The sequence below is a fragment of the Musca autumnalis genome, unplaced genomic scaffold (assembly GCF_047663935.1).
Source record: "Musca autumnalis isolate F117 unplaced genomic scaffold, ASM4766393v1 scaffold_3, whole genome shotgun sequence".
Taxonomy (NCBI): domain Eukaryota; kingdom Metazoa; phylum Arthropoda; class Insecta; order Diptera; family Muscidae; genus Musca; species Musca autumnalis.
In genome coordinates, this window is record NW_027411866.1 from 167,735,029 (window position 1) to 167,750,157 (window position 15,129).

General features: G+C 35.0%; 1 protein-coding gene across 1 annotated transcript in view; it reads right to left on the bottom strand.

Annotated features, from left to right (window-relative positions):
- The window catches only part of LOC141396597 (PDZ domain-containing protein 8-like), a 65,615-nt gene extending 56,758 nt beyond the window's left edge, over nucleotides 1–8,857 (bottom strand). Inside the window, exon 1 of the mRNA XM_073972172.1 lies at nucleotides 7,829–8,857. Coding sequence (XP_073828273.1) covers nucleotides 7,829–7,993 — 165 coding nt within the window. The 5' untranslated portion in view covers nucleotides 7,994–8,857. The remainder of the gene's footprint in view (nucleotides 1–7,828) is intronic.
- Nucleotides 8,858–15,129: the final 6,272 nt, after the last annotated feature.

Here is a 15,129-nt window from a genome sequence, read left to right on the forward strand (position 1 = left end):
GGCGGCAACCGCATAAAGTTTTTAGTTTGATCAGACTGTCAAAGTTTGAGCACAATTGGAATATGTTAACATGTGCCACCGGGGCCTCGACATTATGAAAATCTCGATTTTTTGCTATTTAGCGATTTCGCGACCCATTTCTCTGGTATGGTTAAAGCTTTTTGTCCATATTAAGCATTAAATTAAAGGCCATTCTGTTCTTAACATTTCTTGCTGAACAACAAAATATAAGTATATATAATAAATCTAATACTAACTAGTTATTACAGAATTCGAGATAATAAAGCCAATGTCCCGAAAAACGTGACTAGGCAATCTTAAAATCTAACAATACTAAAAGGTTTAGGCGGCTCCCGGCTAAAAATCCGAGATCCAGTTGGTCCTTTGAGTTAAAACCAAAAACGAAAATATTGAATTTTACATAAAACGTTTGATATTTTATCAAATTTTATATTTTTACATAGTTTAATAATAAACAAGTAAGCAAAGGCTATAGTCGGACGGGGCCGACCATGTGATACCCTACACCACAACCTGCAGGAATTAGCAATGTGCAACCGCCTTGCACGCTGGAAAAATATATAAACTTTACATTTTTAAAAATATTCGAAAATAATATATTGTGATATCAAAAATATATTTTATACCGGTAGAAATAAATAACAATGAATAGAAATTCAAAAACATGCCTGCAAACAAATTTATAAATCCCAAAATTATTCATGTTCAATTATACAGTAAAGAAGATAGAAGATGTAACACGAGTTTGCTTCAAAATACGTGGAATCTGTAGGTATGGGGCTATACCAAATCAATTTTAGTAAGCTAACTTCTGAGTTTTGGAAAAGTTTGAGAATTATTTTTTCAGATTTGTAATTTTAGTTGGAGCCGGCAGGGGATTTTGGAACTTCTGGACTATAATCTCAGGAAGTATGACTTACCCCGGGAAATGGACCAGAATAGGGACAGTAAAAAGAACATTCTTCTTCAAAAAAAAAAAATAAAATAAAATAAAATAATGATCAAATTGAGCTGATACGGGTCCTCAAACTGCACTTTTCCCAAATTTTGTGTGGGAGATCCTCGAAAGACGGACCGATATAGTCCATATTCTGACCTGACACATGACTGGATGAAATAATACGATGTGCAATATTTCGACCAGTCAGAAAAACCCCTTGAGAGTTATCTTGCGGATTTGCGGCGCAAGTACAATCTGCTGAAGAAAATTCAAAACAATTCGAGAGGACTCTTAAATTTCCCTTTTCCGAATTTTGTGTGGGAGGTACCCTAAGGACCGATATAGTCTTATCCGATCTATATCTGGAAGGAATAATAATATATGGAAAGTTTGGTGAAAATCGATTACTCAGTTCGGCAGTTATCGTTCACACAATTTTTCGAAAACAATTTTGATTCAATACATTCGAACTTAAACAAAGTTTGGGCAAAATATTACGTTGTATAAAATTTGGTTCTAATCGGTAGATATGTTCGAGAGTTATCGTGCGCACCAGCCAGTTAGACATTAAGAGAGACAGATGAACGGACAGCGCTGAATAGACTCCAAATTGTCTGAAACGAATTTCGTCCAAATATACTTGGGTCTAAACCAATATTTCGATGAGACACATATTTGGTCGTATTTTGTTTGTACCCCCTTTACCCTAAATCCTGAGGTATAAAATAGGTGGAGAGGCGGCCCCATGTTGCAATATTTGTATAAAAATCCAATTTGACAACTGAACTGAAAATTTCTCTGTCATGAAAGAGACAATTTGTAGCATGGGAGGAAATTGTGGTTCTCTGCACAAAACACATTATATATCCGGCAGTAGGTGCGTTATCTAGCAGACACATTATTGCAATTTGCATCAGGGGAAAGGTCAGTAGTTATTATTCCATATGTAGGCTACTTTGCCGGTATATGCCCTCCAGGAATCAAAATATGAACCAAAAATAAAATTTGTATATTTTTCATGCAAAAGTAATGGTGTATGTCATCCGCTAAATAATATCAGATCATCATGCCAAATTATAGGCATTTTCTTCAACCTAAACTCTTACCTCGTGCAAAATTTCGTGACTATTGAGCTATAATTGCGACCTCTAGCGGGTTTCTGATTACACTGCAAACAAAAAACTGGATATATTAGACTGTTACTCTGTTATCTGATCACGTACATCAACATAATTGCCATCAATTGAAAGGTCAAGAGATCGTCTTCCAGATATAACTCACGAGTGGGGAATTTGTCTTTCAGGAACAAAGATATAAGCTGTTTATTAAAAATTTTCACAATTTTCACACAAAAGTTGTGGTCCATTTAACCCTCTAAATATTATCTGATCGCCATCTCAAATTGCAAACTTCTTCTTTGTCATATACTCTTACCTTATTTAAAATTTCGAGGCGATCGGACTATTATTGCTACCTACAGAGCAGCTACAAAATCGGATAAAAATTATGTTTTTGGTCCATTTCACCCGCTAAATATTTTACGATCATCACCAATTAAAATAGCGATCTATTCTGATGTGAAACCGACCTCCATACCAAATTTCGTGACGATTGGTCCATAATTGCGGCCTGGAGTTTGATTACAATTTATGATGGACAGACGGACACACGTCACAGTCTTAGTTTAGAACACTGTTATGTATTTTTTGATGGTTTTTCCAACTTTAAATGAAAATTTTACGACTTTTATGACGATTTTCGGCCAAAATCTGTTTGCATATTTTGCATATTTTTTGCATATTCTGCATATTTTTTGCATATTTTTGCATATTTTGCATATTTTTTGCATATGCAAAATATGCAAATATGCAAAATAAATACGAGATATGACCCTGCCATTGAATTTAGATTTCTTTCAAACGAATTTTGGTCCAATCAGAATCTTCGTATCTTTAATATTAAAAAAATATGCAAATATGCAAAATCCGATGTCTACTTATCATGTATGTACGTATAATTCATATTGTTCTGCTATGCTTACAAGACGATAACAACTACAGTGAAAATCTTTAGAAGAAACGGTAAGTTACAATAAAATATGTATTAATAAAATAAAAAACAGCAAAATTTGTCTCTGCTTTGTTGTTTGGTGGTGTGTGGTGGTTGTTAGTCAATAAAAACAAAAACTTCCCAAAAATTGTTTTTTTTTAATCCTAATTACGTGATTCGAATCGATCGAGAATTTACTCGTGAATAAGTTTTCGACACGATAAACAAACGGCATGACAAGTCCCGATCAAAAACGTTCAAGCAATGTTATCGATTTTTTCGGTAGTAACCGGTAATCGAACTATGGAAACCGCTGTGTCCTTTAAGGAACATTATGAAGGTACATGCCAAAAATGTATTTATTTTAAAACAAAAACTAAAAGAAAACAAAATTATGAATGAGAAAATGTGAATATTTATGGAATTTGTTGAACAATACATTGTATAATAATTTCTGAATGAAGTAGTGCTAAGAAAATAGGAAAATTATTTATGTTTACAAAACCTTTTTGGTATTGTTGTAACAGATTGTTAATACATCTACCTTAATAGTTTTCTCTGTCAAAATAAATGAGAGAGAATTCGGTGAGTTTTTTGCTTAGCCTCTCTGAGAGAATATTTCCTTTGGTAAACAACGGCGGATATATTCTATTTATGTAAATGTTGTTCACCTATAGAAATGCTATTAATATTAAATTTTTTTGCGGAAATGCTTACTTTTTTCGAATTATTTTTAAAGACTGCAAACAGTAAATTTTGGCGAATGTACGCATAAATTTGTATATTTATTTTAATTCTAATTTTATTACTATTTCTCAAACGAGTGCAAACGACTTTTCCCACTTTTTCTTGTTATCTTGTGTAAAAAATATGCTGAGATTTAGTTACTAATTTTATTTTTCTTTTATAAACAGACAACAAACAAAAGTTTCCTTCGTCTGCCACAACAACAACATCCTAATACACATGAAGATCGGCTTTACCACCCGTAAAACGTAGTGTAATGGTTGGATGCGTGGGACTTCGGTAGACTCCTAATTTTTCAATGTATCTCTAAAGGCCTAACAGCTCAACTCGAAAGAGAATTAATTACAAATTTTTACATTTTAATCAAAAAGACAATTAGAAATATTTATTTTTTTTAGATTACTATAGGCAATTTAGCTACGAGTAATTTCTCGCAAATTTATGCTCAATAACTCGATAATTTTACTCGATAACGAATGTTGTCATCTCAACTTTGAGTACTCGGTTCGAAACAACTCGATATCGAATCACATAATTAGGCCCCAGTATTTTTTTGCTTTATGAAAAGCATTGTTATGTTTGGGACTGCTTTCACACAAATATATGTTTGCTGCAAAATATGTTTGGGACATATGTAAGAGAGGACATTTTTTTCTGTGTGTGGCATTCGCTGTCTCAATTACGACGGTAAAAGTTTTTTTCAGGGGCAAGTCCATACATCTTGAGAAAACAGACCGAAAGGTGTAAAAAACCCCTTATGGAACCATATGTAGTGACTGGAGAGCACGATAACTCTTGAGCTGATCAACCGATTTGGTCCAAAATTTGGCCTTCGTTATATTTTGTTCAAAGATATGACTCCCAAAATAAGATCCACTTCCATAATGGACTATGTCGGTCCATTCCCTTAAGAACTTATTCCGCAAAACTTTTGAAGTCTAATCCTAATCCACATTTTTGTCGACAAGTTCAAATGTCCAAAAAGGGCCACAAAATTCTTAAAAAATCCTAATACATTTGATCTGTCCGTAGATGAAAGCTTCAATTCACATAGGCTGAGGGTATATCTCTGTCGGCAAAGCCGGTTTCAACCTTTTTATCTTGTTTGGTTTCGAAATCACGGAAATCGGATCGTCACGAAATTTTGAGGGTCTCACAAAGAACAAGTAAAAAAGTGTCAGTCGGCTTTGCCGACAGATATATAACCTCAACCAATGTGAACTGAAACTTTCACCTACGGACAGATTGAATGCATTTAAGTACTCTTCAGAATTTTGTGGCCCTTTTTGGACATTTTAACTTGCCTACAAAAATGTGGATTAGGAATTAACTGCACTAAGACACAAATGTCGAACCTTTGTGGGGGAGGTACCCTTAGGGAGGACCGATATGGGCCATTTTAGAAGTTAAACTAAATTTTGACAAAATATTAGGACATCCACAGTTTGGACCAAATTGGTTGCCACTCGCATTTTAGTGCCATTTTTTAAGTATTGGGCAGAAGTACCGGAAGTTGTGGACCGGTATTGCCCCATGAAATTAATTTTGGATATAATATGACGAAGACCAAATTTTGGACCAAATCGGTTGAACAGTTCGAGAGTCATCGTGCTCTCCGACAGCCACATATGGTGACAAAAGGATTTTTTACACCCTTCTGGCTGTTTTCCTAAGAAATATGGACTTGCCCCTGAGCAGGTCTTAATGTGAACATATCCGAAGTTGTGTGTGAGAGGTACCAGAAGGAGTAGACAAATATAGTCCATATTCGAACCTGATCTATATTTGGTAGATATATTAGGATGTGCAAAGTATGGATTAGATCGGTCACTCCTTTCAAAAGGTATCGTGCGCACAATTTTTCCGAACATTTTTGAACTTTTGTGGGGGAGGTACCTGAAGGAGTGGACCGATATGGCATATCTTCGAATCTAAACTATGTTTGGACAAAATATTACGAAGGCCAAATTTTGGACCGAATCGGCAGATCCGTTCGAGGGTTATCTTGCGCTCCAACCACTACACACGGCGTCATAGGGGCTCTTTGCAACTTTTAGGCTATTTTCTCAGGAAGTATGGACTTGCCCTTGATGAAACTTGTACCGTCGTATGGCGGGCAGTGAATAGAAGTTGTTGCAACAAAAATCAAAGCGATTCGAGGGCAGGTCCTTAACTGAACTTTTCCGAAATTTTGTGTGGGAGGTACCCGAAGGAGTAGCCCGATTGAGTCCATATTAGAACCTCATCTAATTCTGGTAGAAATTTCAAGATGTGCAAAGTATGAAATTAATCGGTTACTTCCTTCATGAGTTATCGTGCGCACAAATTTTCCGAACATTTTCGAACTTTTTGGGGGAGGTACCTGGAAGGAGTGGACCGTTATTACCCACCTTCGAACTTAAACTAAGTTTGGACAAAATATTGCTATAGCCAACTTTTGGACCAAATCGGTTCATCCGTTCGAGAGTTATCGTGCGCACCAGCCAGCCAGACAGACAGACGGACGGACATTGCTAAATCGATTCCAAATTGTCTGAAACACATTTCGTCCAAACATACTTGGGTCTAAAACCATTATTTCGATGAGGCACATTTTGCCCGTATGAAAGTGTATATAACATCGTTAGCATAAATGCTGAGGGTATAAAAACTAGACGGGTTTTTGTGCAAATCTCTTGCTATTGGTCCCCAAAACAATATTCCGTCAAAATATCCAAAGTTTATTTGCGATTTATAAAAATACGATCAAAAATAAGCATAAACTACTAGTTGGAGGTGACAATAAATGTATTGCAAAAATTACCAAATCTAAGGTTTTTGGGGGAATTACCAAAGTTATGTTCCTTAATGAGTTGTCTATCCACTTTGAACATTCATTAGAGCAGCAATGAGCTTAGTTAAACCAACATTTAAGGATCGGCATGTTACACTCTAAGGGTACTGGTTCCCCAATTTTTATTAAATCTTGATCTTTCGTTGGAGGACTTTTTTCGAGTTTTTTTTTAAACTGGACCCAAAAAATTATAAGGGTTGATATCAGGTGTTTGGCCCGAGGTATTTTTCAGTTTAGTTTTGTTATATTACATCAGCAACTTACACAAATAAGATTAATATGTCATGATCTGGCCTTTGGAATGGTGGTATTTGAACGTGTTTGAGCTTTTTGGACACTTTTTACCTACATTCAGAATAATGACTATTAAATATTTCCTAATGGATTCCCAATCATTATTATGTCCGTGAATCCGATTTTGCATACTTTTTTGCTTTGTAAAAAATATAAAAAAAATAATAATACAAAATAATACACTGAGGGTCTATTTTACCTTATAGTGTCCAGAGGTATTTCGATGTATTCAAATATTCGTTCTTTGCATACTTGTCTGCCGTCGATTCGTCATTGTTTATTGCCAATATGGTCTCATACGTTTTCTTATTCTTATTCTTATTTTAGTCCGTATTTCTTATAAACTGCAAATAAACTTTGTATATTTCGACGGAATATTGTCTTGGGGACCAACAACAAGAATCGTGAACAAAAAACCGTATAGTTTTTTACATAATTTCTTGCCATATGCGAACAATTAATATGTAATTGTTTACAATTTTGGCCTTTGCAATACATTTGTTGTCAAACTGTATTTCTTCTTTAAGGGATACGATTTTAAATAGGAAACAAAAAATCAAATGCCGAAACAATACTCGTACTAAGGTATTTATTAAAGTGGCTTAAAGTTCTCAACTTAATTGGTCTTGCCATTGAACTGTTTTTGAAAATAAATATCTAAAAACATTTTTGACCCACATGTATCATTATATTCAAACAAGGACAACAACATGCACAAAGGACCAACTAAAAATAGTTTCACCTTAAGCTTCAAAGAAACACATAATCATTACGAATTCATAATGTTAAACAAATAAACACAAATCTTTCGTGTCACACTAAAAACGCTTTTGGTGTACCCTGTAGTCTCTTTAGTATTATTAAAAATTATTGAATATGCATAAGGTTGTCTGTATGTATTTCGTTTGGTTGGTTTGCTGGTTGGCTGACAGGTAGGTACTCACCTTCGGTAGTGTGTATTTGGCATTTATATCCTTTTGTTCGGCTGTTTCCTCGGGCAACAGGGAAAATTTCATATACACATAGTATTGAAATAGCAGCATAAACACGGCACCGATTACAAAGAATGTAAAACTTAACAATATTAACATTGATAGATTTATATCCATATTGATGATGGCTGTGGTTTGAATTGATTAATTTATTATGATTGGATTCTCGTTTAATTGATACGTTCGTTGTAAAGGGAGGAAGAATTTCACTTTACTTCCCACACGAAACATATACGCGACGCGGCGCACTTTACTGTTTTCCAGAGGAGGCAGAGAGAGAGGGTCTGTGTCAACTGTCAAACGACACCTCCACCACAGCGGCCTCCAACATACGCAATTAAGACGTGAATGTTTGAAAATGGTATTACAGGTTACGACAATTGGAAATTTGTACTTTTAAGTGGATTTTTTCTCGGCTCGGTTCATTTGATGCCCTGTTTAATAATTTAGCATTTGAAACAGAAGAGACACTATCATCAGCAGCGAAGAGGAGGGTAATAACAATAGCAACAACACAGTTACAAGATGACCCAAGAAAAATTTGGGTGTGGGTAATTGTTGTATATTTGCCAGCAGCATTTATTTGTTATTGGGCAAAGAAAAAGTTAAAAGCTTGTATATTACAAAATCACAAATACACATGCACACATTTACTAACAACAAATATTATTTGCAACAATTAACACTTTATATCACTTTGTAAAAATCATCAGGCAAATATGTATTTTAACGAAGAAAATTTTGCAGGATATCTTATTTTGGATTTCTATTACTTTTTTCTTCCTTTTTTCATTGACACAAAGATCTTATTTTGAACACATTTAATATTTCCTGCTGGCTGTGTTCTAATTATGCGTTTTACTTTTATCCATTTGGTAGGTATTTTGTCTCTACATAATCTGCACTTGTACAATATTATGAGGGGACAACGCTTAATAACACTAAGAACCTTCCTTGTTCTTCACGAGCTTTACTTGTTCTGAAGTGCTTGCGCTCTGGGGGTGCATTTCTAAGTTGTTTCAACTACCATTTTGGTCCCCCTCCCAAAAGCAACAACAACCCAAAAAAATCAATATGTGCGCCGGAGTTTCTTATCTGTGAAATCAGCTGTTTAGGTTTTCTTTTTGGAATTGAAACATCAGCGTCATTCTGTGTTGTTTGTTTACATTTTGTTGTTGCTACTCTGTTTCATTACCATCGTTCTTTGTTTTGAAAACAAATGCGGTCTTTTCATATCATCCTGTGTTTGTTTTTTGTTCTCATTTTCTTCTTCCAACTTTGAAAAATGTAAACAAACCTTATCTTTCGTTTTCGGATGTAGCTTGCTTCACCATCCCTTCAAGTTCCGGTTTTGGCTTCCAAGTAGATATCGTAGAAGGGGTTGCTGCACACATGATAACAATGAAAACAAGTTATGTTGTGGTTAAACTAGGGATATAAGGGATGTTTTTGATTTAAGTTCTGATATTAATTGAAAGTAAAGTTTTATGGAGTCTATTGGTAAGAGGGGGGGTGCATATAGTTTGTATTGTAATGCAGGGCAATGAAGATAGCACAAAAACTAGTTTCTGAAAGAAAATATTGTAAAATATGGATATTATTTTGAAAGAACCATAAAAGCCATATACATACATTTCTTATAAAAACCTTGATGTTTTGTTCAATAAAATGATTTTTCCGAGAACAAGTCTGCCGTTTAAAGGTTTGGAAATATGCTCCACATTTAGAGGAAGATAATCTAATATGAAAACATCCTCTATTTTAATACACTGAGGGAAATTTTAGTACATTTTTCAAATTGAACACACCCTTTTGACTTTGCATTTTATATGTGTTCTGATTTCGGCGTCCGCTACTGTTCTCAATAGTGTTATGTTACCATAATAATGGACCAGGTTATGCTCTCCATACCGAACTTTACGAATTAGTCGTTTTTTAACTGAACTCGCATATGTAAAAGCCCCGTTTTCGCGGGAAACCAAAGTCATGGAAATTGAGGTTTTAGGTGGCGTAAGGTGATTTTAAAAAGTACTACAATTTCGCTCAGTGTATTAAAATAGCGGTTGTTTTCATATCAGATTATCTTCCTCTAAATGTGGAGCATATTTCCAAACCTTTAAACGGCAGACTTGTTCGCGGAAAAATCATTTTATTGAACAAAACATCAATGTTTTTATAAGAAATTTTGACGTTTTTCATACTTATTTTGAAAATGTTCCATTTTTTCAGCATCCGAAGCACTCGATTGTATCCGTCGAGATTGTCTGTGTCATGTTCTATCTTTTTGTGAAGAAATATGACATAACTACGCGACTCTTATTGATATTCCGAGATGTTTCAATTATCTGTCATTTTAAACCCGTTTACGCTGCTATTTCGCCGTCCGCGGAATTGTTTATATGGTTTTATTGCTGAAAAATGATTAGAAAGCCCCGCTTTATCGACTGAAAGAAAATTCGGCGTTAATATCTTCACAATTCCCGAAAATAAAATGACTGTTCTATCCTGATGACCGAAAATAAATGAATATTTTTCATAGTACTATCGGAAAAATCATCAGAAAATCATTTCCCGAAAAGCTAGAAACATAATGCGGAACATCATAGGCTTTAAATTTTTACAAGATTAAAAACGTAGATTCATTAGCGTCGGGATAAATAAGCTAACATTAACAGAAATTTAGGTGTTCTATTCTACTGACGTGGAGTGTACTTGTTTTTAAATGGTTTTATTTAGCTCACCCCGTTTGTTTTTTTTTATTTATTATTTATTCTTGGGTCAAATTTAGTAATTCAAATTTCACCCTCTTCCTGTCAACCGATTAATCTGAAATTTTGTATACACTTTGGATTTTGGTGACAATACAATTATATTTATTCATTATCATTATAAATTAAAGATGGCGGCCGCTACAAAATGGCGGATAACGTAGGTTTTATCAATCCCATCAATATGGGTATCAAATGAAAGGGCTCAACAAGCTCAACAACAATATACTATAACAAATTTAAATCCAAGATGGCGGCCGCTACAAAATGGCGGATAACGTAGGTTTTATCAATCCCATCAATATGAGTATCAAATGAAAGTGCTCAGCAAGCAGAATACAATATACTACAAAAAATTTAAATCCAAGATGGCGGCCGCTACAAAATGGCGGATAACGTAGGTTTTATCAATCCCATCAATATGGGTATCAAATGAAAGGGCTCAACAAGCAGAAAACAATATACTATGAAAATTGAAATCCAAGATGGCGGCCGCTACAAAATGGCGGATAACGTAGGTTTTATCAATCCCATCAATATGGGTATCAAATGAAAGGGCTCAACAAGCAGAATAAAATATGCTATAAAAAATTGAAATCCAAGATGGCGGATAACGTAGGTTTTATCAATCCCATCAATATGGGTATCAAATGAAAGGGCTCAACAAGCAGAACACAATATACTATAAAAAATTGAAATCCAAGATGGCGGATAACGTAGGTTTTATCAATCCCAGCAATATGGGTATCAAATGAAAGGGCTCAACAAGCAGAACACAATATACTATAAAAAATTGAAATCCAGGTTGGCGGCCGCTACAAAATGGCTGATAACGTAGGTTTTATCAATCCCATCAATATGGGTATCAAATGAAAGGGTTCAACAAGCAGAATACAATATACTATAAAAAATTTAAATCCAAGATGGCGGCCGCTACAAAATGGCGGATAACGTAGGTTTTATCAATCCCATCAATATGGGTATCAAATGAAAGGGCTCAACAAGCAGAAAACAATATACTATGAAAATTGAAATCCAAGATGGCGGCCGCTACAAAATGGCGGATAACGTAGGTTTTATCAATCCCATCAATATGGGTATCAAATGAAAGGGCTCAACAAGCAGAATAAAATATGCTATAAAAAATTGAAATCCAAGATGGCGGATAACGTAGGTTTTATCAATCCCATCAATATGGGTATCAAATGAAAGGGCTCAACAAGCAGAACACAATATACTATAAAAAATTGAAATCCAAGATGGCGGATAACGTAGGTTTTATCAATCCCAGCAATATGGGTATCAAATGAAAGGGCTCAACAAGCAGAACACAATATACTATAAAAAATTGAAATCCAGGTTGGCGGCCGCTACAAAATGGCTGATAACGTAGGTTTTATCAATCCCATCAATATGGGTATCAAATGAAAGGGTTCAACAAGCAGAATACAATATACTATAAAAAATTTAAATCCAAGATGGCGGCCGCTACAAAATGGCGGATAACGTAGGTTTTATCAATCCCATCAATATGGGTATCAAATGAAAGGGCTCAACAAGCAGAAAACAATATACTATGAAAATTGAAATCCAAGATGGCGGCCGCTACAAAATGGCGGATAACGTAGGTTTTATCAATCCCATCAATATGGGTATCAAATGAAAGGGCTCAACAAGCAGAATAAAATATGCTATAAAAAATTAAAATCCAAGATGGCGGATAACGTAGGTTTTATCAATCCCATCAATATGGGTATCAAATGAAAGGGCTCAACAAGCAGAATAAAATATGCTATAAAAAATTGAAATCCAAGATGGCGGATAACGTAGGTTTTATCAATCCCATCAATATGGGTATCAAATGAAAGGGCTCAACAAGCAGAACACAATATACTATAAAAAATTTAAATCCAAGATGGCGGCCGCTACAAAATGGCGGATAACGTAGGTTTTATCAATCCCATCAATATGGGTATCCAATGAAAGGGCTCAACAAGCAGAACACAATATACTATAAAAAATTGAAATCCAGGTTGGCGGCCGCTACAAAATGGCTGATAACGTAGGTTTTATCAATCCCATCAATATGGGTATCAAATGAAAGGGCTCAACAAGCAGAATAAAATATGCTATAAAAAATTGAAATCCAAGATGGCTGATAACGTAGGTTTTATCAATCCCATCAATATGGGTATCAAATGAAAGTGCTCAGCAAGCAGAATACAATATACTACAAAAAATTTAAATCCAAGATGGCGGCCGCTACAAAATGGCGGATAACGTAGGTTTTATCAATCCCATCAATATGGGTATCCAATGAAAGGGTTCAACAAGCAGAATACAATATACTATAAAAAATTGAAATCCAAGATGGCGGCCGCTACAAAATGGCGGATAACGTAGGTTTTATCAATCCCATCAATATGGGTATCAAATGAAAGGGCTCAACAAGCAGAAAACAATATACTATGAAAATTGAAATCCAAGATGGCGGCCGCTACAAAATGGCGGATAACGTAGGTTTTATCAATCCCATCAATATGGGTATCAAATGAAAGGGCTCAACAAGCAGAATAAAATATGCTATAAAAAATTGAAATCCAAGATGGCGGATAACGTAGGTTTTATCAATCCCATCAATATGGGTATCAAATGAAAGGGCTCAACAAGCAGAACACAATATACTACAAAAAATTGAAATCCAAGATGGCGGATAACGTAGGTTTTATCAATCCCAGCAATATGGGTATCAAATGAAAGGGCTCAACAAGCAGAACACAATATACTATAAAAAATTGAAATCCAGGTTGGCGGCCGCTACAAAATGGCTGATAACGTAGGTTTTATCAATCCCATCAATATGGGTATCAAATGAAAGTGCTCAACAAGCAGAATACAATATACTATAAAAAATTGAAATCTAAGATGGCCGCCGCTACCAAATGGCTGATAACAATTTTTTATCAATCCCACCAATATGGGTATCAAATAAAAGGGCTTGACAAGAAGAATACAGTGCATCATACAGTACATCTTATACACCCGAAAGCCATACAGTTTCCAGCTAAGTACAATTACGGGACGGCTGAAAGAAGAATGTTGCCTTTAATACTATCATGGGCTTCTACTATACATAAAATGCACGGCAGCACTGTAGATCACGCAGTCGTATACTTAGGTGCGAAACTGTTTGAAGAAGCCTACGTGGCTCTTAGTAGAGTAAGATCTTTGCAGGGACCTACGTATAGAGGAGTTGGACTGCAATAAACTAACGGGCAAGAAACCTTGCAATAGTGAAGCACTAAACGAATTAAACAGAATGCGAAATAAAAACTAAAAACTAGAAAATAAAAATAGGTAAAAAAACTTTTTAAGTTAAACGGTTTTATGTTAAACATACATTGCAATGTTTAAGATAAATGTACTAAAAACCAAAAAATAATAAAATAGATACAGTCGTGGGAATTATAAACATATGCATAGACTAGACTAAAATAAAACCGTGGGGCACGTCAATTGTCTACAAATTATCGACTTAATGTGCGATAGAAGAATCGTTTAATTCGTCGTTAGGCAGTTGGCCCGCAGAAATTACTTAATATTTCTTGCTCATGGAAATTCCAATAGTTATACACTCCATGTAAATAAAAGAGATGTTTCAACTAGTTTATCGTTGGACATTCACACTGCTGCTTGGCGAGGAAGCGTTTCACTGCTCGTAGTTTGTCTTTAATCGACAAAGTACTACTCGCTCACCACTATGAAACAATAAAACCCGCTTATAATCGAGCTTGCTAGCTTGCTTCCACATTCTAGCCCTACTTATCACACGTCCATCGTTGTCGGTTGAACAACTGCCTAATTATAGTGTAACATTACAAAACAAACATTTTAATCAACGATTGTAGACAATTGACGTGCCCCACGGTTTTATTTTAGTCTAGTCTATGCATATGTTTATAATTCCCACGACTGTATCTATTTTATTATTTTTTGGTTTTTAGTACATTTATCTTAAACATTGCAATGTATGTTTAACATAAAACCGTTTAACTTAAAAAGTTTTTTTACCTATTTTTATTTATATCCTACATCACACAGTCCCAGTGGCCAAAAACGTATTCACCAAAAGATGGATATTATTTTGAAAGAACCATAAAAGCCATATACATACTTTAGTATGTAAATAGTTGTAAGATAGTGTAATATGCTGTATTTATGTAGATCTAATCATAAGATAACAAACACTCAATTGTGACTACTCTCTTGAGCGTAGGTAAAGATGAACGGTTGTGTGTGTTTGGTTTATGTGTAGCAGCTAACCATCCCAAAACAAGGGCGAATGGAACGAAGGAGTCAGTTTGATTTTGACTACCAAACACACCGTACATCGTTACGCACGCTCAAGTGCTAATAAGAAAAGAATTAATAAATAATAAGAACAACAAGCCAAGGTGTTTATTGGAATTCATTTAGTCGCCGTCC